Source organism: Falco biarmicus, chromosome 14, assembly GCF_023638135.1.
Source record: "Falco biarmicus isolate bFalBia1 chromosome 14, bFalBia1.pri, whole genome shotgun sequence".
NCBI classification, from domain to species: domain Eukaryota; kingdom Metazoa; phylum Chordata; class Aves; order Falconiformes; family Falconidae; genus Falco; species Falco biarmicus.
In genome coordinates, this window is record NC_079301.1 from 10899906 (window position 1) to 10924607 (window position 24702).

Sequence of the window (24702 nt, forward strand, 5' to 3'; positions counted from 1 at the left end):
CAGAGAGACAGTTGCTGTAGCCAGTTTTATGCCAGGAACTTATAACGAGGGAACCAGAGGTGCTGGAGGATGGTCCTGGCTGGGCTACAGAGGCAGGCTCAATTACCAGAAAGCTTTGGCCCCCCATGCGCATCTTCCTCCTCTGATGTAGGAAGCACAGTGAAGTGCTTCGTCTTGCGTCCATGCTAAGTGACGAGACCGTCCCTGGTCTTTGGGCAAGATTTGCTGCTGGGAGCAACAGCCGTAAGCTGGCCTTTTCCAGCCCGACAGCGCTGTGATTCCCACCCCATGGCAGAGGAACACATACGAGGAGCCCTCAGCAGCCGACCGGAGGGGACGGACAAATCTGGCACTTTGGTGTATGCGCTTGGCACACACCGGCTAACCCAAGAGGCCCTCCAGCTCTCCGCGGTGGAGTAGCTGCGGTGCCGGGGCGCGGTGGTGTGACACAGTTTGCAAAGCTAATTAGCAGCCTGTTGTGGAGAGCCCGGCCAGCACTTCACACGCACGCACGAGGACCTCTGCCAGCGTGGGATCCGCTCTCACTAATCCCCTTGGATACGCTGGGTTAACCCTGTGTCACTGTGTGCCTGTTACAGCTCCTTTGACACAGGTTGTCTCGTTCGTTAGTGGTTGGCCACCCCGCAGCAGCCCCTTTGGCGCAGAGCGAAGGCCTCTCCTGTAGCTCGTGGCAGGGGAAGCACAGTGCTGCCCGATGCTCAAGATCTTGCTTGTTCTCTCCTTTTCCAGCCATTGTACAAGGAGACTCTCTTGAAGAGATTTACAGCAAAATCAAACAGATCATCGAGGACCAGTCCGGGCACTACATCTGGGTCCCATCCCCAGAGAAACTCTGAAGATGTCCCCCACCTGCTTCCCTGTGAGCAGAAGATCTCCGAAGTCCCACCCCACCCAAGCCCTCTGCCCTGAGGAGGGGGGATATGAAAACTATTCCTGCCCCCTTTTTTAGATCGTCGCAAAATTGAGTTTTCTAGTCCTGTTTCTTTTGTCGGGATGAACTCATCTCATTCATCACGTGACTGTTCCCACCGTTCCTGCATGGACCTTCCTACTGCTCCATTAGAGACAGATGCGAACCCATTCAAGGTCTTTTTTTATTATTATTATTATTATAATTATTATTATTAACTAAACCAAGAATCACGATGGGAGGAGGCAGCTAAGGACTAATGTAAGAAACAAGTGAAATGTGGACTCTGAGCACATGAGCTAGTATCAGAGCTCCAGGGGCATTTTTTTTCAAGTGTGACTGTCTAGCAGCTCTGAACAGTTCAACAGAAAGGCAGCAGAAAGCATTTTATTTATCTGTATATGTAATTTATATATAATATATAGAGAGATATTATATATATATTATATATATATATGTATGTGGACTAGGAAACCTGAGGGACCTCTCTTAAAAGGTATTGTGTTACTGCAAGGATCTTTCGGTTTCTCTGTCCCAACCACTGGGCATAGGGAGCCCACTTGAGCAGGCAGAGCTCAAAACAGTACCGGGTGCTTCGGAAGTGTCTCCCTTCAGGGCCAGCGTCCCGCCAGCTGCCCCAGGTCTGTGAGGCCACACAGAGACTGGTACGCTGCCTGTGCAGAAGGGACCAGTGGTCCAGAGTAACACAGCAAGGAGCCGCAGCTGATCTGAGTGAGGCTGGGAGATAGAGACTGAGCAGGAGGCTGCAGAGCAAGAGAATGGATGATACTACACATTAAATTGCACATTGTTTTACACACCACCTTACGTGTTTGCATGAGAGGTTTCCTTTTGGTTCTATTTTTTTAAGCTGATTTTAAACCAAAACCATATTGTGTTGCTGTGTTGGCGCCTTTTTTTTTTTTCATTATTCCATTTTTCTCTTGTTAATAATGAACTGAATGGGTATAAAATCCAGTTTTTTTAACTTATTTTTTAAGCTGGCTCTATTGTAAATAGAATCTAGATCTGCAGTGTTTAGTTAGGAAATACTCTACCAGCCACATGGAACAAAGGTACTCGCTGTCCTGTGTTGCTGTGGAAAACCTGGGACGTTGGGCTGGCCCTGTACCTGTGACCCATTCCAGCTTGTGGCAGCACACTGGCATTCCCTTCTGCGTTAGCCACTGGCAGGAAAAGCCCCCAGCTGTGCCTTGGATGGATGTTCACACTTTTCCAAATCAGTAACAATCCAAAAACTTCCTCCCTCTCTTCCCTGTTCCATGCCAAATTCCCAGCTCTGCTGCGTGCAGGTGGTGGCCTTCCCAGTAGAAGGGCTGTCCTTCCAGCACTGCAGGGACCTGGCCTGCTGCTCTGGGAGCTGGGGCTTGGCAGGTGAAGGTGCAGCCGCCTCGCCTGGTTCTGTGTCTGACATCTCTGCTTAAATCCTCTTTCTGAATTTGGGCTCTGCTTCCTCTCTCAAGGTCACCTTAGAAAATGGAACTGGGTGCCCTGTGCTGGCCAGGCTGTGGGGCAGGGGGATGCAGAGCTGCACCCATGTGCTGTGCACTAAGATTTTTCATGTGAGGCAACCGTTAATGCTGAAATGGTTGGCCCTAAGCTGAGAAATGTCTGTCTTTGGCTCCCATGCTTGAACGGAGCTCTATTGTGGGAACGAGCCTTGTGTAAAATTGGGGGGGGGAACTCGCACAGTTTTTGAGCAGGAGCTATGTTGCTGCGTACTCACGTGCTATGAGTAGGTAGAAGAATGCTCCCACCTTACAAAGAACTGGCGAATGCTGTTTCTCAGCCAAGCACCAGAGCAAAGGAGGTCACCGTACACGCAGGTAAGTCTTGGCCCATTCTCCCTTCCCCAGTTTCGTAGAGATAAGTGAACGTGCGGGGTGCCGGGTCACGGTTGGCAGTGTGTCAGTGCATGGTGTGCACAGGCCATAGCGTTTCAGTGTGAACAAGAACTGCTGTAAGACTGTACACGTACTGTCTGGTGAGAAGCTGTCTCTGCTCGTCCTGCATCACAAGGAGCCCTGCAGGGACCGAGCAGCTTCCTGGGACAGAAAGCAGTGCTGCAGGAGAGATGCGGCCACTAGCGTGGTGGAGAGCAGGAAGGATTCTGCCATCATTTGGACTGACCATAAAGGAGGGAACTTTGGCAATGGATTCCTGTTCAGCATCTGGCCCCCTGCCCTGCTGGTCCTGCTCCGGCTGCTATAAATGTTGGTCCCCGGAGATGTGGAGTAAGTGAAACAAAAGTCATATAAGATGCTAGTCACGCTGTTCCTGTCTTCTTTTTTTTTTCTTCTTTTTTTCTTTTTTTTTTTTTCCTAATAGCCTGTCTCCCTCTCATCAAGTCACATGGAGAAAAAGATGATGTACTCCATGGCATAGCTGACAGTATCGAATCGATCATGACATCACTAGTTGGTTACCAGTGTTTCTTCCAAGGAGACATATATTTTTAATAAACAGAGAGTTGCAAAGAACTCTGTCTTTGAGACCTTCTTGTAGAGTCCTTCATTGTGTGCCAGACCTGGCTTTTTGGTGCTGATCTTAGCAACTATTCATATGGTCTCTCCACAGCATACTTAAGTTTTGACAGAGGTTTAAAAAAAAAAAAACAAACCCCACAACTAAAAACTTAGGTGGTCACTGAGAACTTGCCGAAAAGGAAATTAACAACAAAAAAAAAAAAAAAAAAGGAAGTGGGCTTACTTACAGCTGTAACTAGGCCACTGAAAAGCTCTTTTGGTTGGGTTGCTGAACACAAGTTGACTCCAGTCTGATGACTTGATGCCATAAATATATTTTGGGTCATGGCTTGAATTGTGGGGACTTTGCTTTACAAATGCAGATCAAATAATAGGGTTTATATACTGCTATGTAATTGTTCCTGTATTGGATATAAAGACAGCAAAGTAAATATGTAATCCAGCTAATATAGAGCATCTTTTCACAGTTTAACATGCTGTTTAGACATCAGAGAGAATATGAAAGAAGTTAGGAAGACAACTAGTATCTTTTTCTAGTACCTTTAAGTGCAGAGAACAAGACTGTGTGCTGGAAGACAAATGTGGTTAACGGGGTATCATTACACATTCCTGCCTGACTCTGCCTTTTCATTTAGCTGAGCTAATTGAAAGGTGAGAGGGTTTTAAAATCTGGGTTTTTTTTCCTTTCAAACTGCACACAAGGGAAGTAAAGTCAGATTTCAGGGGAAGAGGGGTGTTATACCGAGCATGGGCATGCAGTTTGCAGACGATTCACGATGCGTGAAGCTCACTGGACAAATAAAACAGCTCAGAAACTCCTTTAACTGATCAGATCAACAGTCTTGTGGTGGTTGTTGTCCATAAAATACTGGAAGAGTGAACAGTTGCTAAGCAGATCGGATGCTAGCATTGCCACTGCCAAAAATCAAACTGCTTCCTTACATAGTGATGGATTTGGAATGATAAAATTGTTGATGTAGAGCATCACAGGAACATTGTCTGTTAACGGCTGCCATGGTAGCTGCCAGGCTTCTCTGTCCAGTCCACAGGGTTTGTTCCAGTAATTCTGTATGTGCAGTATGTGGATCTGCTGCCACTCCTCCCTAGACAATCCATGGTGTGTACTGAGCTGATGTGCGATCTTGATCTGCTCTGACAGTTCCAGGGGGGAGAGGAAGAGGTTATTTATGTTCTCAAATAAATCATGCCGCTCCTGTTAAGGGGGAGGTGACCACTAGAAGAGTAACACACATGCTAGGAGAATGAGGGTGGCATGTAAGTAAAGAAGAACTTGCTCTTTTAAAACTTCTTAACGAGCAATTTTTCTGGCTAAGGACAAATTGCTGTGCCTATCAGGACCTTAGCAAAGTCCTGGACCATACAATAGCAGAGCATTATCCTGTTAATGGTCCTTTCTCATTGTGCAATGTAAGGGCAGGTTTCTTTTCTCTCCCAAGATGTCCTGCTACAGATGCTTGCAACAGGCATGAAACTAATCTGCCCTAAGACACTTCCAGAAAATTAGGCCATAAGCTGCTTGTGCTAGAGAGAAACATGTCCATGCTTCTGTCTGCAGCTCTGGTTAATTAACTGTCTTGGTCCTTGTTAAGCAGAGGAGCACAGGATCTCTGAGGCTACTGCAAGAGAGGATTTAAAGGAATTTAGTAATAGTTTTCTCAAAAATTTTCTCTCTGTTGGTCCCCGAGATGGAGGCAGGTGGACAGCTCTTAGGTATGGCTTGTCTTGCTAATGATGCTTGGCAGCAAAATTCTCAAGGACTGCTATTCTCTGCTTCCCTCAGGCTGTCACAGCAGGATTCATGGCACCAAAACATCTGCTGTGAAGCAGGTAAAAAGTCATCATCATGTTACAGATGTCTCTTTCCTTAAAGAATCCTTAGGTACCCCCTGGCCTTTAGTGTTTATTTATATCCCTCGCCTCCAAAATGAGGGTTGTGTTGTTTGACTTTAGGGGTTTTTTTAACCCTAAGGAAAAACATTAAGTTGTTTGGGTCAGTCAGTGCAGCACCTGTTAATGGCACAAGCACACACTGTGGGACAAGCAGTACTTTGTTGGGGCCGCATTTGGTTTACCACAGGGGTGATGGCTGTATTTCCTCCCCTGAGTTCCAGTGCACTACTTGACAAAAGGCTTCTGCCCAATCCTCTAATGAGCTTCAGCTCTCTTCCAATTACCTTGATTTCTGACTACTGTGATCACTTCGGTTCTAAGTGCTAGTGACCAGGTCAGCCCCTCTTCTTCCTGCCTCTCCAGAATGCTCAGTGCAGCCACAAAATTCACAGCAGCAAAGCTCTTCCCAAGCTGTGTGGTGGGAGGCAGTCCAAGGTGCACCCCAGGTGGAAAGCTGCTGGAAAGCCAGTGCTCCTACTGCAGGTGCCTCTGGTGGTGACAGGTGGCAGAAGGGGCACCAGGGCTCAGCATCTATGGCTCTGTCTTCCCTGCCCTGCCCCACTCCCACACTCTTCTCAGCAAAAACTTGTTTTTTCTGGGCAGGTCCCCTGCAGCCACGTTCCTAGTGGCTTGGCGGTAAAAATACCCTCTCCCTAGACCTGTTCTCCAAGTGGCACTGCATTTCCCTTGTGCCTCTAGACTGTTGCTGCTCCCCATACTGTTAAGAAATTATCAGATTAGAAAAAAAGACAGGGCATAAAATACAGGCTGGGGAAAGGGGGGAAATTTGTGAACTACTACTCTAGAGGATACAGTTGTGTTCTCAGAGCAAATGTCCAGCACAGCCTGTAGCTTCCCCAATGACGTGTAAATCAGAAACTACTGCTGCAATGCCACCCTCTGGAGCAACCTGCTAACATCTCAAGGATGAGCACCCAGACGACTCTCTAAAGCTGAAACGATGCTGCAACAAAACTGATCAATAAAAAGAGCAGACTGGGGGAAGAATAAGCAGCACTAATTTTTATTTTTTTTTTCCTCCGGGTCAGCTGTTGCTGGCTTAAAAAGGCTTGTATCCCACAGTCATCCTAGCTAGGCTACTGAACTATAGAGCAACATTTAGCTTAGTAAACACTAGACCAGCCTGCATTTATACTAGCAAATTCAGTGCACAAACACCTGCAAAACAGAGTGACTACACACAAATTACCTATTAGGAATGGCCACTGGAAATCCAGCCAATTAAGGTCTGATTCAACTAGGACAGGAATTTTTTCCCTATTGGAAACCTGTGGCAAATACTAAGCCTAGACTAAAACGTACAATACAAAAAATGTACAGAGAAGAGGTGAAAAGTACTGTCAGCAGATTCTGTAACTGATCTGATCTGGACTCCCTAGCAAAGTCTGTAGCATAAAAGAAATCAAATTGAGCATCTCCAAGGAAAAAATTCAAACAATTCTAGCTGTAGGCAAACCCGCATTTAATGCTTGCTGCCTTCTATGGCTGTATATAATTACCTGCTACGCTTACTAGGCAAACATGACCTTTTCATCTGGTACAGTGTGACACCTTTACCTGTTTATGTGTTTGTGCCAGTCAGAACTGAGAACAGTAATTAAAACCAGCCCAGCAGGCACCAAGGAGATACTACAGGCAGCAATGGATACCTTTGACTCTATGGCATCGTTTACAGTCCCTCCATTAATGTGATGCAGCATACATCTCCAAAACTGCGACTCCAAAAGAATTTGCTGTGGCATTTGACACCTGGCTTTTTATGGGTTCAGAGGTGTTTCTTAAACAGACAGAACATTGTGCATTAAAGATCTGAAAGCAGTGGCTCAGAGAGATTCAAATTAGACCTGGTAAACCAAGCACACTAGGTGGAGAATTTAAACAGACCCATCCTCCTATGTGTCTCACAGGAGCCATCTGCACCAGGCAGCCTGGGTGATTTGCCTGGGTACCATAAGCAGAATGCCACTGAAGTTCAGTGGAAGTGGCCTCCTCTGCTTATACAACCTCAGCCTGAAGAATAAAGGCCCTGTAGATGACCTCACAAACAAGAACACGTACATGACCTTCAGCCGAACATAATTATTTTTGCTTTCATCTTTGCATCCTGCTTATTTCCACAAAGTAACCTTGCTGTTCCTACCAATGCATAGTTCTAGCTAGTTGAGCCTGAAGAGCAACATGACATTTCACGACAAACTAGCAGGGGCACAGCATCGGTCTCAGCTGCAGCATCCAGTATCTTGCTATCAGCAGGCACCAGATCCTATAAACTTCCCAATACTTCTCTGGTTGGCACCTTCAATATAATTCACTCCTTCGGGGAGTCCCATTTTTGCACTATTATCCAGAAGCTGCACTAACCTGTGCAGTACTGCAAAGCATCTAGCACAGTACGTTCCCACCTCATGGTGCTGCCTTCAGGGAATGACAGTGTGCAGCTGCACAACAGACATGAGGATGTGGCAGCTTTGCAAAGGGTGGGTTTCTAGCTTCAGCTCTAGGATACAAAGTGGTGCCTGGTGCACACAAAAAGCACTAAAATCACTAATATTTGATTTACTCAAACTACGAAAAGAAGAGAGACATGGAGATTATTGCTTAAGCATACTATATGTATTTTAAATGTTACATGCATGCAAAAAAGGTCACTTACCAACTCATCGATGTCTGGTGTCAGGTAAGGGAACACTCAGCCTCGACGGGTAACCTTGAGGCGTCCCTACTGAAGGGGAGATCATTGCCGCACAGCCAGGTGCTGTGGAGGGAGAGCTCAGGGCCCTGATGGCTGCAGACATTTATAGCATGAAGTGACTGATTTGTAGTCAGACCTTCTGCGGTGTTAATGCAGTTTCAGCCATTTACCAGCCCAGTCTCCAGCCAAACCATTCTTTCTTTTTGGTTTGGTGCCGAGTTCTCACTGATAGCCTTACACAACAGGATTAACTTTGATTAGGCCTACTTGCTGAGCACCTGCCTGGACTAAAGTTCAGTTAGTTCAAACAGGAGGAGCACATGTGTCCCAGTAGTCCATAAAGAGCAGTACCTAGTCAAAGCTTTAGCTTTTCTGTGAGCTGTATAGTACCTGCCCTTTTTTATTCTAACTAAATTGTGGAACTGACAAACAGCTTCTGAATTCTTGTCCATACTGAAAGGGACTGAATACTAAACAATCTGATAAATACTTATGTAGCAAGGCAGCTATGGCATCCAGAGGGGATGCCTGGTCTTGGAATACTTTTATTGTTCTCCTTGTCACTTTACTAAAATCAGGTATTTAAACCAACCTGTTACACAACAGCAGACATGTCTCATGAAAAAATTAAGTATTTATTTCTAACTGTTATAATACTCCAGAGAACGAAAACTATTTCCTAGAGGAAAACAGTTACATTTATAAACACTTCCCAAAAAGTACATAACTTAATTGCCAACAAGGAGATCCTGGTCTCTTTTCCACTGCTCCTATGACCCCATGCCTTTGCAGAGCTATCAGCCTCTTTCATTCATCAGAACATGTCCAAGAATGACTGCTTCCTCCTTTTTTGTAGCTGTGGCTGTCATTATTCTTCATTTGGAAGAAACCCTTTTGCTCTGTCCAATTTGTCCAGAACCTCACTATAAAGACCAATCATCTGGAGAATATAAGCACCACAGTTGTCAACGATAGATAAAGTTGTAACATTCAATTAGATAATACAACAAACCAACAGGGAACAAAAGCAAAGGAATAGGTGGAAGTACCACCACCTTCTAAACCTAAAATTTCAGATTGATACAAAGATTCTGGCTCAGATTTACAGTGGTTTAAGAAAAAAATACTAAAATCAGTGCAACCTAACAAAGGTAGTTTTATTTATACTGACATAAAGTATAAGCTCATAGCTGAGTCTTACATCAGTGAATAAACCTATTCCCAGAATTTCAGAATGGTTGAGATTGGAAGGGCGTGATCTCAGCTCTTATTGTCTTAACAAATGTACTTAAAGTGGTATAAAAGTTGCAACCAGCTCTTGATTGCTCAGCTTGTGCATAAGAGAATGAACAATGACTGCATACACCAGCCACACTTGCACTTGTGCTGAATCAAGGTAGGAGCACCAGCTACAAACTGTAGAGAGAAGCTTAGTTGTGACAGAGTAAGAAAAAGTGTCATTGCTTTCTACAGAGATACTAGCCCTGAAATTTCTCCCTCTCATGAAGCGGCTAAGCTACACCTCAAAAGATGAGCTACAATGATTTTATTCACATCAGCTTAAACCCTTTTTACAAGACATTAGATTATACTAGAAAAAAAACCAGATCATACAACAGCTGATTTAAGTAAACCGGTACAGCACCTTGACTTCAGTGAAAGAAGGCAAGGTACGAGGGTTCTCCCATGGCCACAAATAGTTTTTTCCAGTAATCCATCTACACGATCCTTCCCGTAAAAGGACGCTACATTACTCTTTCTATTGCCTATCAAATATTTTCTGGCCTCACTTTGAAAAAATGTTTTAGCATCAAGCTCTCCCAAAATACTTAGGTACCACGCTTCTCCTAAAACCCTTTAAAGATCATTTGCAGTGGTTTCTTCACCCAGATGCATATCTCAAATTCAAGCCAGACATCCGATCCCACATCCTCAAATCCATCTGCTTTCACTTACATGGCTTTCATAGCTTTTCTTCAGAGGTCCTAAGTGACTGAGGAAACGCATTCCTAATCCACACCACTGCTCAGCTTCATTATATTTACCAACAGTATACTGAAGTATTCCTGTATTCCAGGCTCTTGTCATCAACCAAAGTATCTCCATCTCTGGGTAAGCATCCTGGTGGAGCAAACAAGAAGCAGCAGCTCATCAGAAAATAGACTCTTCACTTTAAATCTGACATTAGCAAAGTTATAGATGAGAACTTCAGGGAAAGGCAGGCATGGTTGCGGACACATTCTTTTCTGGGGAAGTCAGAAACAGCGTATCTTTATGCCACCTTTACAGAAGGAGAGACATTCAAACCTGACTAAAGAAACAGCCATACAATGGAATGAAGCTATGAAACACAGTATTGGCTTCATTAGTCCTGAACAGGAATACTCCTTAACTGAGTTTTACCTAGGAAATTTTAAGTGGAAATGTCTGATTTCCTCTGTACAACTGCCTTCACTATACAGCATTATGCTTCAGCCCTGAAAGGAGCAGCAAAAATGCTTACTGAAATAAAGATTTTACTCTCCATATACCTGTCTTCACAGAAACAAGACACGTAGTGCCACAAGAATCTAGTTCTAGTTATGTGGAAAAAATAGTAACTTACTAAGTTCCCAAATACATTTAACAAAACAGAGCTGGGAAAAAAAGCAAGACTGGTATCCAAATTTTAGCTGGCTTTAAACTGATCTGGAAAAGCAATCTGCATTTAAAAAAATATATTCAGTGTAAGAATGTAGAAAGCAAGGACGAAAGATGGATGTTCTAGCTCAAGAAGATTCTAAAATAGGCACTGAAAATTTGGCCTTAAATGTCTCTAAGAAAGCCCTTACAAAATCCAAGGAAATTCGTCATTCAGTCATAAATATTCAAGAGGCATTTCTTTTGAGGTAATTTCAGTGTATCTTTTACTGAAGAAGTCTTAGGTGCTCCACATATAACACTATATAATGTTCAGTCTACTAATTAGTCTCAGTCCAATGAGAATTTTTTTAAAATGTGCTCAGCATCACTTCCCAATCTCTTGTTTTCCTGTTCAACTTACTGTGCTGCTCACTACATTCAGAGCATCTTCAAAGTAGTCCCACACCTCCTGCAGTACACAGATATCCAAGTCCGTTAATCCAGCCGGCAATGAAAGATCAATCAAACTATGTAAGCATTTGCTGAGAATCAAAACAGAGCAGAAGAGGAAACATTAAATATGTGCACAAACAGCTACTTTTTAATATCAGCAGCACACTAACTTAGGTCTCTTATGATTGTCAGACAGACATGTCCAACTTGGGGCTTACTACATTCACATCCTTATAGCAGAAACATACATTTTTCTAGTATCAGATCTCATTCTTACAAACTATTCAAAAAAAGAGCCAAAAGCAGCAAGTACTTCATTATTTTCATTGCTGGGCTCCAAAGCAACACAGAAGGAAAGACACAGTGTTTTCTAGGGTGCCACACATGACAGCCAGGAGCAAGTATCTTTTCTAACTTCACCAACAAGAACTAAGTAGGCAGCATCCTCAAGAATATCAGTAACAAATACATTTTCTCTGAAAACAGGTCTTTCTCAGTGTGAAGTGTGAAAGGCAGTATCAGCAGCTGGTTTTGCCCAGTGGTTACTGCAAGGAACTCTGAAAGGAAGCAAAAAATCCTTTATGGGATACAAGTGAGAGACAAGGACACACATCAGGTTGTTTTTTAGATTCCATAAGGTACAGCTGTTAGAGAGACAGTTAGCCAGCAAAATAAATCATACAGGTACTATGGCACCATATCACTAACTTACAACTCATGGCTTTCTTTCAGCCCTTCGTTTCTCTTCACTTGATTGTCTTTGAAATACCTAGCTCACTACTGCAGGGCAAGATTTGAAATTAACACCTTCCTCACAAGAAACAGCCAGAAAACTTCTGGATCCAATTTTAATTTTCCTTCCTCAACAGATTCATTTATTGGAAATATGACTGTTTCAGAAAACATGCCAAGAAAACAAACTGCACTTAACACATCTGTTAGACAGTCATGCTTGGGAGGTATATTGGTTGGGCAGTGAGAAGTGGAATCTTGCACATAAGCTAAAATCCACTTTTTTCAGACTGAAGGCTTTATCCCGTCAGCATTTCCAGCCACAGGCTCATGGCAAAGCGATGTGATATCACTAACCTAAATTTCACAGCATCAATGCCAGTCTGCTTTCTGTGAAGGTTTAGTGCACTCTTGAGAGCTTTCTTGCACAGTACAGGATACCGAGCTGGAGATTCCATTGCTAATGCTTAAAAGCAAAAGAAAATAGAGACGAAGAAAGAAATTACTAGACCCAGGATTTTATTTCATTGGTCATTAAAATACAATGACAGCATACTGCCAGATCCCTGTGATAAACAAATGAAAAGAGATTTGCTTAATGCCTGGGCTGATCACAAGTTAGTGCTTCTCTACTACTTTCTTACTGTGCACATTGTCAGTGAGGACTGACAGTAAGGCAGAAACACAGTAGATTTCATGATTTACAAATAATCTCACTGCTGTTTACTTCTGGTGCAGTAACCCAAAAATAGGGGGTGGGGTGGGGTGGGGAAGATGTCAGGAGGGGTCTAAGGTAAGAGTTTTGTTTGTGTCCTTCAACATGAAAATCTGGATGGAAAAATTAGGTGGGAATGGGATGTCAGTATGGTGTTTCCAAGCCCTGGTGTATCTTCCCTCAAACAAGGGAGGTAAGCAGGGGTTTATGCAATCCTACAGAACCCCCTCCAAATATTTGCCGTGGTAGTTTTAAATGTTACTCATCTTCCTTGGATCCTACTCTAGATTTTCAAGGAGGCGTGACTAGAACATTGTGATGAAAGTATGGTACAATATAGAGAAGTGCTATTTACAAATTAACTACACTAAGTTGAAACTGCATTATCTACTCAAAGTCCACATCCTAAAACTTCTGTATTGGGGCATGAATCAGCTAGGATCATTCTCTGGCCTTTGCCAGTTTGGACCTTGTAAAAATTCATCTTTTCCAGACTCACAACCTACACAAATGTCTCGGAGTCTAGCAATGGAAGGATGCCACAAACTTCTGGTTCATCATCCACGTAATACAGTATTTCAAAACACGGATCTCCTAACGTTGTTGAGATCCTAAGCACTTTTGCTTCAGGACAAAATATATACGGTTAGACTCATTTTATGCATGCTGCACAATACATGATAATCCTGGTCACCCCAAATGAACAGGAAAGAGGAACAAAAGCTGTTTTTCATTACTTGAAGAACTATGAAAATACAAATGCAGTCCTTACACGCAATGATTTCTAGCGTCTTGACCTCTATTTGTGGTTGCTCCCATACTGACTCCATAAGGTCATAGAGTGTTGGATCATTCAGTTTGGATCTTGCTTCAAATTCATAAAGCAGCAACAATGTGTCTGTTGGGTCTTTAACAAAATCTCCTAGAGAAGAGACAGAATTGCCTATATGTAATGATTCATTTTCTTAAAGTCATATGGCGTACCATAAGGTACAAATTTTGCTTCCAACAGGCAGGAAAACCATTACGGTACACAGATTTAACAGCAGAGTGAGTGGAACTCTAAAGCAGTCTTGGACAGAAACCTCAGATGTCCAAAGCACAACCCCATCGATCACCATGCCTCCCCTGAAAAAAAACAAATCTGGATTGCCTGTAATTGGCTAAATTAATGCAACCCTCCTAGGCAAAGTAATAGCTACTGGTGAAGCCATTTTACCATAGACTGGAAAAAGAGATAACTCAAGGCCACCAGCTCACAGAAGGTCAGCTTATAAAAGAATTTATCATCAGCTTCAAATTTTTCTATAGGACTTGTCCACTTTTTGGTAGAAAAGCTCTCAGGAAACCTTAAACACAGAAGAAGAGTGGGAGAACAGTAGAACTGCTAGGAAGGTGTAAACCTGTAACAAACACCAAACTATCTTTTATTGAAGTACCTACAAAGACCTTTGTTTTTACATCTAAAAGACATTCTCAGCTTCCTCCAGAGCAACAGACTTGCCCACGTGTTGGATAAGGCCTAGTGAAGAAGTGAAGGAAGCACCACGCTACCATTCTACAAACCTCTGCAGGAGAAACTCCAGTATGTCCCCATCCTGAGATATTCAACCCTTTGGGATTTAAAGGATGGAAAATTAAAAGGGAAGAAGTCTTTCTGAGTTATCTTGCCTTCAGTACAAAAGGACAAAGAGAATCCCAAATCCAGACCATATACCTTGTACTCTGAAATTTTATGGGGGGAAAAAAACCTCCAGCATGTAAATTTCCTGACAAAAGTTAAATACTAATGCATCTTACAATGAAAATTCCACAGTGTCCCAAACCTATAACTGAAAAGAAACCAGACCATAGGCCAGACAAAGAATGCCTAATGGAATTCTTCTACCAATATACTACCAAAAAAGTGAAGCATGCATCCCCTACGCTAACAGTCACTCTGTATCTCAACTGCTGGCTGACAGCACACCAGTCTCCAGTAATATCTGATCTAAATTGACAGGGAATAGTCAGGGAACAGAGGATGGGGTTTGGCACTTCAAAGCATGGTAGCAAAACTTTCTGTAGTCTTAAATGCCTTATATGTAAAGAGGCTAGTAAAACTATTAAACCAGTGCAAGAGCAACTCCATTGTAGAGCAAAAAGCTTGGAATTTCTTAACAGTTAAGACAGAACAGTCAATCCAGCTTCCCTCTGAAAGACTGTTCCACACTTCACAGCACCTGTACAATAAAAACCCTGCAACAACATATAAAAACCAGCAGTTGGCTTTGCCAAGTTCTCTTATCATATTGCCGTATCATAAGATTCTTCAGCTGAGACAGCAATTCCATATGCCTTGTATTTTTCATGAATATAGTGATTAAGTCTAACAGTTACACATGCTAAACAGACACACTTTGTAGCTTACCTGTTAATTTGAGAACTTTCCATATCTCCTTGCATGCCTGGAGATGTTGAAGGGCCTGAGTCAAAAGTTCCATCTATTTCACAAAATTTAAGAAGTTATTTTTGTCATAGTTTTAAAAGACATATACATGTCACAACTTACAGGATCTTTACACCTAACTATAAAATAAATTAAGAATCAGCCTAATTAGTACATCATCTACACAAGTTACTGTTCTGGGGTTTTTAGAGTTTTTTTCCTCTTTTTCAAAGACCTCCACATCTCAGACAAAGCCTCTTCACACTGAACATTCCATTGGTCCGGAAAGAACCATATGGGTTCTTATGGGACATCATTTATTTTAGCTCCCAAGCATAAAATACTGCTATTGAGACTGACAAACCACTAAATCCCACAACACAAATTGCCGTGCATTGCTCTCCACAAAAGTAAGTTTCTACAATAATCGCTGTATAGCAGACTTCCGTACTTCCTCCATAACCACTGTACACTTTCCTTAATCTTATTACCACAGTAAGTAGAACACCACAAAAAAGGATGTATGCACAAAAAAAACCTGTGAGCTTTATCACCACCATACTGGTAACTACTTTAAGCAACAGCATAAAACAAAAAATGCAGTGATCACCTGTTTGATCAACCACGTTTAGCAACAGACTCCTTACATAATATATAAGGTAGACTGAAATTCCTCTAAGAGAAGGTATTGCTATGACCCTTTGCTGATATAAATCTGTACAAATCCACTGAAATCAACTAATTTACAGAAATCCAACATTTAAAATTGTCTGGAATGTACTAGGTGCATTGATTCTAGTTAACTATGAAAGGTTCCCATGCTTATATTCTTAGTATCCTGTCCTGAGTGAAAAAAATCTGAGACTTCAAGATCAAAAGAAAAAAATGCTGCACTAATACATACAGAATCAGCTAGCAGAGAAATGCCGTACCTGTTCAGAAGGTGTTACTTGCTGTCTCCCCATTTCCAGATCAACTGCAGCTGCCATTAACAGGCATGTCCTCTGAGCAATTAGAACAGCTTTGTCAGAAGGACAAAACTGGGAAAACTGACACCAAAAATAAAAAAAGGTACTGAGAATTCTGCCCATATAAAGCAATTTGCTTGTGAACAGATGATTGCTGAGTCTCCTCTATGACACTTTCAATAATCAGTCATGAATAGTATGTATTCATCTTGTAATTTTACTTGTACAATTACACAAGATTATTTAAATATAAAGTGTAAAACAGTGTTGGAGTCCCCTCTCTACAAACACATACAAAACTGACAGTGTCAGTATAAGTTCTGCATGGAGATTAGGACTCAAGTACTTAACATGTTTGTATTCATTTTCAGATTTTTTATTTCAATTTCCAAACACCAGAATCCATTTATTTTAGAAAGTTCTCATTGAAGTCTAAGTTTCTTATGACATTTTTAAGCAACAGAATGTAAAATATGACAATAATGCTTACACTTTGTATGGCAAGTCAATCTCCTTGTGACAAGTGTTCCATTTTAAGCACATACAAGCATGTCTCCAGAGAGACACAAGGTATATGGGTGTAACTTCTAACAGAACTAGACAGATGACAATATTCCTCAGAGATACTATTAGCAAGAGTACGTACCTTGAAAGAAAGCAGAAAAAAATCTCTCATCTTGTCAGGGCAGTCCTTGAACTGTACAGCTAAGTTCCAAGCTAACAAAAGACACAAAAAAGGAGACCTAGAATAAAAATCTTCAGTATTATGAGTATGCCCATCTAATCTCTAGTAACAGGCAGTTCAGATTCTACAATACATTTTCTTAATCAAATTATCATCAACAGCTCATTTAACAACAGCAAGAAACACCGTTATTAGTGATTTGTTAAAACAGCTTATTCATGCTTGCAAATTTTTTAATTTCTTCATAACCAAATATTCATTCTACCACATACCCTAACCACAAAAGTATGAACTGGAAGAAGCATCTTCTTTTGTTAGTAAACAAAACTAGTATCTGAATAAGTGTTGAACAATATTCCCAAGACAAATAAAAAATATTTAAAAAAAAACCCAAACACAACATTTTGAAATATTCTCTGGTTCTACCCCAGCAGGGTCAAGTACATGGCAATTAAACACACAATTCTGATTAGGAGCTATCTAAAGACATTCAAACCATTTATGTATGAGAATGTGACCCAATTAAATTATTAGATTCTACAGTGACTTTGCAGATTCTAACTTTCACATTAATTTATTCCCTAGGACATGTTTTTGTAGTCTCTGAATTGTTTATTCTATGAATGAGAAAGCTTGGTAAGGTCATAGTCACCCCAGATTCCACACACACTCATGTTACTGTATTTGACTTCTGCCGCTTCTCTCCATCCTTTGTTACTCTTTATTGGAGCATGTCTACATCGTGAGGATGTGTGCACAAGCTCATCATGGCAGACATCTTCTGTTAACTGATTTCAAGTATTTTCTCTCCTGCATGCTCTGGCAGAAGCAAGAATCTGAAAAACTGGTTCAACCCATTACCCTACACTTGTATTTTCATTTATACACAGCAAATGCACTGACTCCTTTACCAAAAAAAGCATAACAAAGACTACTAAATGAGGATCCAGAGACACGCTACAGTTAATGTTTAGGACACCTCCATGGGACCTGCATTTCCCACTAGGAAACAATTTATCTATGATAATATTTGCTGTTTAGATTTCACATAGCGTAGTTCAAAGCAAACTCCAGGACTGTTTAAGGGACTGTATCTGGGTGGCAGAGGTAAGTTCATCCTGCACCAATCACACCAGTATCCACCTGAACTTCCCAATTCTTATTTTGCTTACATGATAACACGCATATTCAGGATCAACAGGAACTTTTTTTATTGTTAGCAGCAGGTTTTTTCAGACATTGAAGAAAAACATTATTCTATTTGCCTGATCTTAAATTTTACTTCTGTAACAGAGTCTTGGTAGTAAAGGGCTAACTAAGAGGAAAATGGTGAACTCTTAAGAGTAGTATCATGGACACACACAACAATTCCTGCGGTGAAAGGAATAATGTATCAGTTATCCCACCAGTCAAATAGGCCTTGTGTAAGTATTTGTCTTGATAACTGACTTAAAACATATCAGATAGTATCAGAAGACAGAAAATGCAGCAGGATATAGCTTTAAGACTAGTCAAGCAGTGACTGCCAAAAGTGCTGAGTTTTATAAATCTACTACACATTTAAACACTTCTTTCTTCCTTAAGGTCTGTCTAGATGGAGGGGATTCAGTTTAGCTGAGAGGGCAACCTACCAACTCTTCTAAACCAGTGAGCTTCAAAGATCCTCATGTCTCCTGTAAAACTCTCTTCTGTGAAAGACTCAGAAAGTCTCTTGTGAGCTGCAGAAAATGGGTTGTTCAAAACGTAAGTAACATTTTTTGAGCAGAATAAAAACATTTCCAAGTCTAATAACTACACTACAAAACAGAAGTTTCCACAACTCCCATATGATTCCTGATGAATAGTTATTCTCACAACTTAAATCTAATATGCTTGACCAGGAAGGCTTACAAAAAACATCAAAAGGTGCCTCAAACAGCATTTTAGATAAGATACATAAGGCTACCAACAAATACTGCCTCTTCAAAGTTTACTGACACTGAAGTCTAATGCAGAGAAGCTTTACTTAATTTCACAAAAAGCTGAGGGTTTCTAGATCTAATAACACATTTGAGGCCTTTCTTCAAGGAACCTTTAATTAATTTAATTCTAGTCTTCATTCTGTTCTCCTAGTTGCACTAAGAATGGCTAGTGTGGAAAAGTTCTACCATTTCATTAACTTTCTTGTCCAAGATAGGAAGAGGGGGGTAAAAAAGCCTTAGTGTAAATAAGTATTTCTTCTGATGGAGAAAAGTCCTCTGTAAAACTCCTGTACCTTTTCTAATGCAAACAAGACAATTCTTTTTCAAAGGACAGCACAACTTACAAGTGGGAACCAATTTTGACATGCCTATCCTGTCTGTCGGCAATTTGCTATTACCCATTGCAGTTTTCTAAACATTCCAGGGAAAAAAAAATAGCATTAACTTAATTTTAAAAAATGCTTCCTTTTAAACAGCTAAAACAGCAAAGACCACCACTGCCATTTAATTAATCAGTAAAAACTCAGACTGTTAATTCAATTTACAAAACCAAACTTCTTCCTTTTGTGGTAGCCCTGCTACTAAAGATACTAACTTTGTCCCTTGCCAATGGAGTCAGAGTAGGAGCCTGTCACTTGAGGCCACCCAGGCTGTGGCTTTTACCCAAGTATCTGTTGTTTGCATACATGGCCTTATGAAGGATTAAAGGGAAACTGCCTAGAAGAAACTGCCCTGTTGTCTGAGAGAAGCCCCCAAGCACAGGCTTTACTAGAAACAGTTTTTCCAATGCTAGCCTGCAAGTTTTCTGTAGCAAAAACCTGTAGCACTGAGATCCAACTTCACGACACTGTTGAATCTTCAGTTCTAATTTCCACTGATTTCAGTGGGAAGATGGGAACCTAAACTGAAATAAGGAGTCTAAACATTTGGTTACTACGGACCTGATCATATCATAACATGTTCACAGATGGAAAAACTACAGAAAATGTAAATAAAACAAAAGCATACCCAAGGTCAAGTAAGTCAGCATTGAGCTGATATCTTCATCTCTAGAATGGAGGAAAAATTAAGTTTTAGAAAATGTTTGTTTAACTGTCTTACAACAGAACACATTATTTATGTTGGAATACAACATCTCCGTAATTACGGATATAATCATTCTTCCCCTGACATCTCCAGCATTATAAACTTCTAGCATTTGAAGATGCTGAAGGAGTACTAAGGCTGCAAAAAGTTTTATTGATCTGCAGCAGTGAAGGTCGTTGCAGAAGGGCAGCAGGAGATTTTCTCAGTGGTTGGGGCTGCAGGTTAAATTTCAAACCCCACTGACACTACACTATTTACTTGACACTCAAAATCCAGCAGTACAGTTCTACTTCTGAGCCAGCATACCATTTGCAAAGTGGCTAGTCTTCAGCAAGGAAGGTCCCACTCTGTAATTCTCACTCAAAACCTCTGAAAGGTATCATATCCTAGTGTCAAAGTTAAAGAGGTTGCTTAGCTCACACTCCCCATCAAAAATACCCGACAGTCTTACGCATTAATAAAAGAGGAAGACAAAGAGCAAATATTTAAAACACAGGAAAGATGTTCCTATGTGATGTCATTAGTAAAGTTGGAATTCATCTGGGTGGACCTTTTACTAGCATAAAAACTAATCTCTTGATTACTCTGCAAGAAAATAAACCCAGCAAAAAAACCAATTACACCATTTGTACCTCAAATTCACCATAAGAAAATGGTTTTGCAAATGCACTCACTTTTTCTCTTCATTTTCTGTCATGACCTTTGACAACGTAAGACGAACCAAACATCTAAATACGAGAAAAACAAGCAATAAAGAAACAAGATTTTTTTTTTTCCAACAGTGTATAATGTCCTCATTTTCCAGAAAGGATCCCACTTTTCTTCCCATGCTGTCAGCCTGTGGAACTCACAGAAGAATCCAAAACATCAAACTGAGAATAAGATTATACTATTTCCCACCCTATTGCCTTATTTTGTATATCACTTTGCTAAATCATGAAATAGTAAGTAAATAAATGTACTTTAACAAAGGCTTTTGGCAAATACTGGAATAAATACATCTGTCTCACAATATGTGTTTTATAAACATGATGGAATATTTCAATAAGATACCACTGTCAGATTTGTATCAGAGGATACAAACGAACAGGTATTTTCACCAAATACATTGTTGCAATCTCATTAGTCGCTGTTGGTCATCTGTTCAAATCACAGCTTAATCATAAAATTCAAAGCAACTAACACTATTTGCTTGGGAGTCTTGGAATATCTGTAAATATTAAGAGCTCAGGCTTGAGGTACATCTGCAGCACCAAAAAGACTGCTAACTAATCTTTGATCTACTCTGTTTTCCACCTTCCTCAATATAATAAATTCTTTTTGAAAAAGGAACAAGAAAAATTTCTTCCCCTGTACATATATCAAATCCTCACTTTAAAGCTGCAAATAATTGTCGACAGTCTCGTAAACGTTCTGACAAATACTCCAAAGCTTTTATAGCCACAACTTCTTGTTCATTCTGAAAAGAAATTAAAACACGTTTTGTATAAACTGCACTGCCTCCGTTACCCACAAAACAACCAACCCACCCAAAGCAACAGCATATTCCACAAGTCTATGCAGGAAAAAGAACAAAGGACCCTGCACTGAATTGCCTCAGAGTCAAGAGAAAACCATAAGGAGAGAACATACGATTCCATGCACAAAGAGCCTATGGCAAGAACAGGATCAGTACAGGCTGGCAAGGCTTTCATGCCTTACAGAGTCATGAACAAAGTCCTAAAAGGCAACCAAAAGCCTCTTCTAATTATGCCACTGTAATCAGCCAGTTCAGACACCACTCAAGTCTCCAACCAAGAAGCAAAGAGGAGGGACAAGTGACTTTTCAGTCTTTTATCACTGACTTATGTGTATTTTGTACACACATTCCCCCTCGCATGTCAAAGATCAAATCCCAGAGGCAGAAAAAGATGTAACATTTTCCTGAGGAGAATTTTACAGAAATACATCATGTCATTTCCAACATTAATAACTTGAAACCCCTTATTTTCCTGAAGAAATATTAAAAAATACAACGTATTTATACGTGAAATGAATTTTTCGTTTGCATTACACAACACATTTGAGTGAGACCTTGGTCATAGAAGCACGACATACTTAGAAATGCATAAAATACATATAAATATTGAAAGCAGGCCAGGTTACAAAGGCTATTGCTGTCCCACTTATATCAATAAAGCAAAGTAACCACAACATTATCTGCTCTACCTCTAAAGCAATTTGGGCAACTAAACTCAGGAGGTTAGTGCCTGTATTTTCATCCACTCTCAGCTTGTCTTCATGTTGAGATAGCTTTTCTGCTAGCTTCCCCATTTCAATAACTGCTTCCACAGCTGAAATATACATAGGGAAAAATTATAATTTTTTTTTATAGAAGCAATTGGAAGGTGGAAAGTTCTACTGTTTCAACAACCTATGAAAGATTAAATATAAACTTACTTATTATTTTTTAGCATGAAAAACCAAGACAAGAAAACCTGACCCTACCAGCACTTCTCCAGAATTATGCATTTCTTCCTACAGAGGTGCCAAAAGGCTTTCCAAGCTAATCCAAGGAAACAAGGATGCCATACAAATGAAACTCTATCTCACACTCTTAATTTTGTTCTGCTAAATGTTTGTCACCAAAGACAGAAGACTTTCTCTAATACATTTTCTGGGCATGATTCCAAGCTCCCACATCTTGGCTTACGCTAAGGGTGCTGCTGCTTTTATGTTCACACTCTGCTGTGGTTCCCACTCTACATTATGTGAGCAAATTATGCTGTCATTAAAAAGATGTATAGAGAACAATTAATTGGCACAGAACTCATCAGAAAATAAGCTCTGCATGTTACTCTGTATTCTAAGTAAGTATAGACTGTATTTCTCAATTTTCATTTCTTGAGCTAAGACTATCATTAAAATATGAAATGGCAGAACTCATTATAAAGAAGGAAGAATCTACAGAGAAATGTCAATCTGTAAGTTGTCTCAGTAATTCATGTATTTTCTGGTAACTTCAGGCTCTATTTGTCCAGAGAAATGAAGAACAGCTATAATGGTTCCGTTAAGGTTCATTTAGCTCATTTAACATCATATTTGCATACAAAATATTAGAAACAGTAAGTATACAATGATTCTCACCCTGGGATGCTACTACAGCTTCTGCCCATGAGAAGATTAGAGCCTTCCTAGCCAGAGGCTCCATCCAAACAGCACCAGGTATGGCGATGGCCTCCGCATCTTACATATTGTATGCAAAAAGCATCCCACTCTGACAGTTTACATTTACAGCCTGACAGTTCAATGACTTTATAGATGCCTCTTCTAGCTACCCTCTATTGTGTCTTTCTCAAGATGAACAGGTCCAAATCTGCTTAGTATTTTCTAATATATTCAGCACTTCTGCTTCCTTGTAGTGGACCCTTTTATCTTTCAAGTTCTACCTTTATCAGTATCTTTCTCCATCACTGCAATCTTATAGACACAGAATTTAGTAAAGATGCTGTTTGGATCACACCTCTCTGCTTCTTTAACTGCCTCTTTAGCCTATTCAAAGAAGAGATTCAAGGAAATCAGTACATAACATCTTTAAATCAGTAATATAATTTGCAACAGAAGAGAGCTAAAGAGATACCAAAATGTTAACGGCTACATTGTTGATATTTATATATAATATATATATGATATAATATTAAAATATATATATAATAAATATAATTACTCAAGAAGAGTGATTTAGCAACATCTTCCCTGGAAAGAAAAGTGATAAGAGTAGAAGATGGCACCAAAGGCCAACAGTAACCAGACTGAGGAAAAAGCCAGTTCCTCAAAATTAGACCTATAGAACCAGAAAGCAAGAGAAGCCCTGACAATGCTGAAAAAATAAACTCCCCGTCACTTTGAACTGCGAAGTTTAACGCCCCCAAAACAGAAAGCCTAGATAGGTAAAGCAGATGCACTTGTCTGCAGAGGTGAGGGATAACACACTGTTGTGGGAAGTTCTAGTTAAGACACATCAAACACGCTTCCCATCAGGGTTCACCTGTCTTGAAGAGAGGAGGACCTCTAACCTGAGAAGAAACCGGATACACTAAGGCATGGTCACACGGCTTGTGGATGATTTCTCCCATTAGAATGGCAGGTGATACAGAGGCCCCCATAGCAGCTAAGATGACAAACTACGTCTCTTTGCCAGATGATGCATGACAGGCAAAGACACAGCTCCCTCTCTCAAAGCAAAAGAGGTACAGTAACAAAGATGTAAATTAAGTCCCAATGACATAACTACAAAAACAAAACCAATGAAAATAAATAAGTAAATAAATATGTATACATATATATACCTTGTCAACTTGTTTCAGATGAAGATAGCAAGAAGCCATGTTCCTCTGCAGCTTAGCCAAGTTTTGATCTATCTGCCCAGGTGTGTAGAAGCTGACAGAATAACTGTACCAGTGAAGAGCTTCAGAATAGTTTTTTGCCTAAGAAATTAAAAAAAAATCCCAAAACCATCCAAATCACCTAAACTGTCTATGTTTTCCCAAATTTAATTAAAAAAAAAAGTTCATAGGAAATGAATGATTTAGATAACCAAGTATGTGCTAGTGTAACATGTCCCCCAGAAGAGCAATCATTGATCCCACAACACAGGTAACACCCATTAGCAGAACTGACGCTTTACCTATTCCTACTCTTCCCTTATTCTTATGGCCATTATAAAGACAGCACACTGGACTAGATGTGTCATTCATCTGATCCAGAAAAGGCATTCTTATGACTAAATACAGAACAGAAATATTATTTAAAAACCCCTCTCCCTCCATAATACAAAGCAACTGAAACTAAGAGAAAAAGACAAACGTGTTTATCCCATTTAGACTGTGAAACTTGATGGCACTATGCTGAAGATGGTACTCCCAACTATAGTTCCAATTTGGATAGAGAACTTATTTTAAAATTAGGAGGAAGGAAGCTGTGTCATTAGCAAAATTCATTCTTGACCTCA

General features: G+C 40.5%; 2 protein-coding genes across 22 annotated transcripts in view; one reads left to right on the top strand and one right to left on the bottom strand.

Annotated features, from left to right (window-relative positions):
* The window catches only part of DLG3 (discs large MAGUK scaffold protein 3), a 79173-nt gene extending 77250 nt beyond the window's left edge, over positions 1–1923 (top strand). For 13 of the 14 annotated variants that reach the window (XM_056359276.1, XM_056359277.1, XM_056359274.1 and 10 more), the window contains one exon: positions 751–1923. In XM_056359276.1, the coding sequence (XP_056215251.1) occupies positions 751–857 (107 nt within the window). In that variant the 3' untranslated portion in view covers positions 858–1923. The remainder of the gene's footprint in view (positions 1–750) is intronic. The other variant, XM_056359273.1, reaches the window with a different exon arrangement.
* Positions 1924–8471: 6548 nt separating this feature from the next.
* TEX11 (testis expressed 11) overlaps positions 8472–24702 on the bottom strand; it is a 33269-nt gene continuing 17038 nt past the window's right edge. Inside the window, exons 15-27 of one of the 8 annotated variants that reach the window (XM_056359266.1) lie at positions 24041–24178; positions 21086–21171; positions 20387–20440; positions 19635–19675; positions 18297–18383; positions 16627–16697; positions 15945–16016; positions 14995–15067; positions 13357–13506; positions 12227–12335; positions 11106–11226; positions 10019–10183; positions 8472–9478 (exon numbers count right to left, since the gene is read on the bottom strand). In XM_056359266.1, the coding sequence (XP_056215241.1) occupies positions 9389–9478; positions 10019–10183; positions 11106–11226; positions 12227–12335; positions 13357–13506; positions 14995–15067; positions 15945–16016; positions 16627–16697; positions 18297–18383; positions 19635–19675; positions 20387–20440; positions 21086–21171; positions 24041–24178 (1257 nt within the window). In that variant the 3' untranslated portion in view covers positions 8472–9388. Of the gene's footprint in view, positions 9479–10018; positions 10184–11105; positions 11227–12226; positions 12336–13356; positions 13507–14994; positions 15068–15944; positions 16062–16626; positions 16698–18296; positions 18384–19634; positions 19676–20386; positions 20441–21085; positions 21172–24040; positions 24179–24702 lie in introns of those variants that run through there. The other 7 variants (XM_056359265.1, XM_056359264.1, XM_056359269.1 and 4 more) reach the window with 7 other exon arrangements.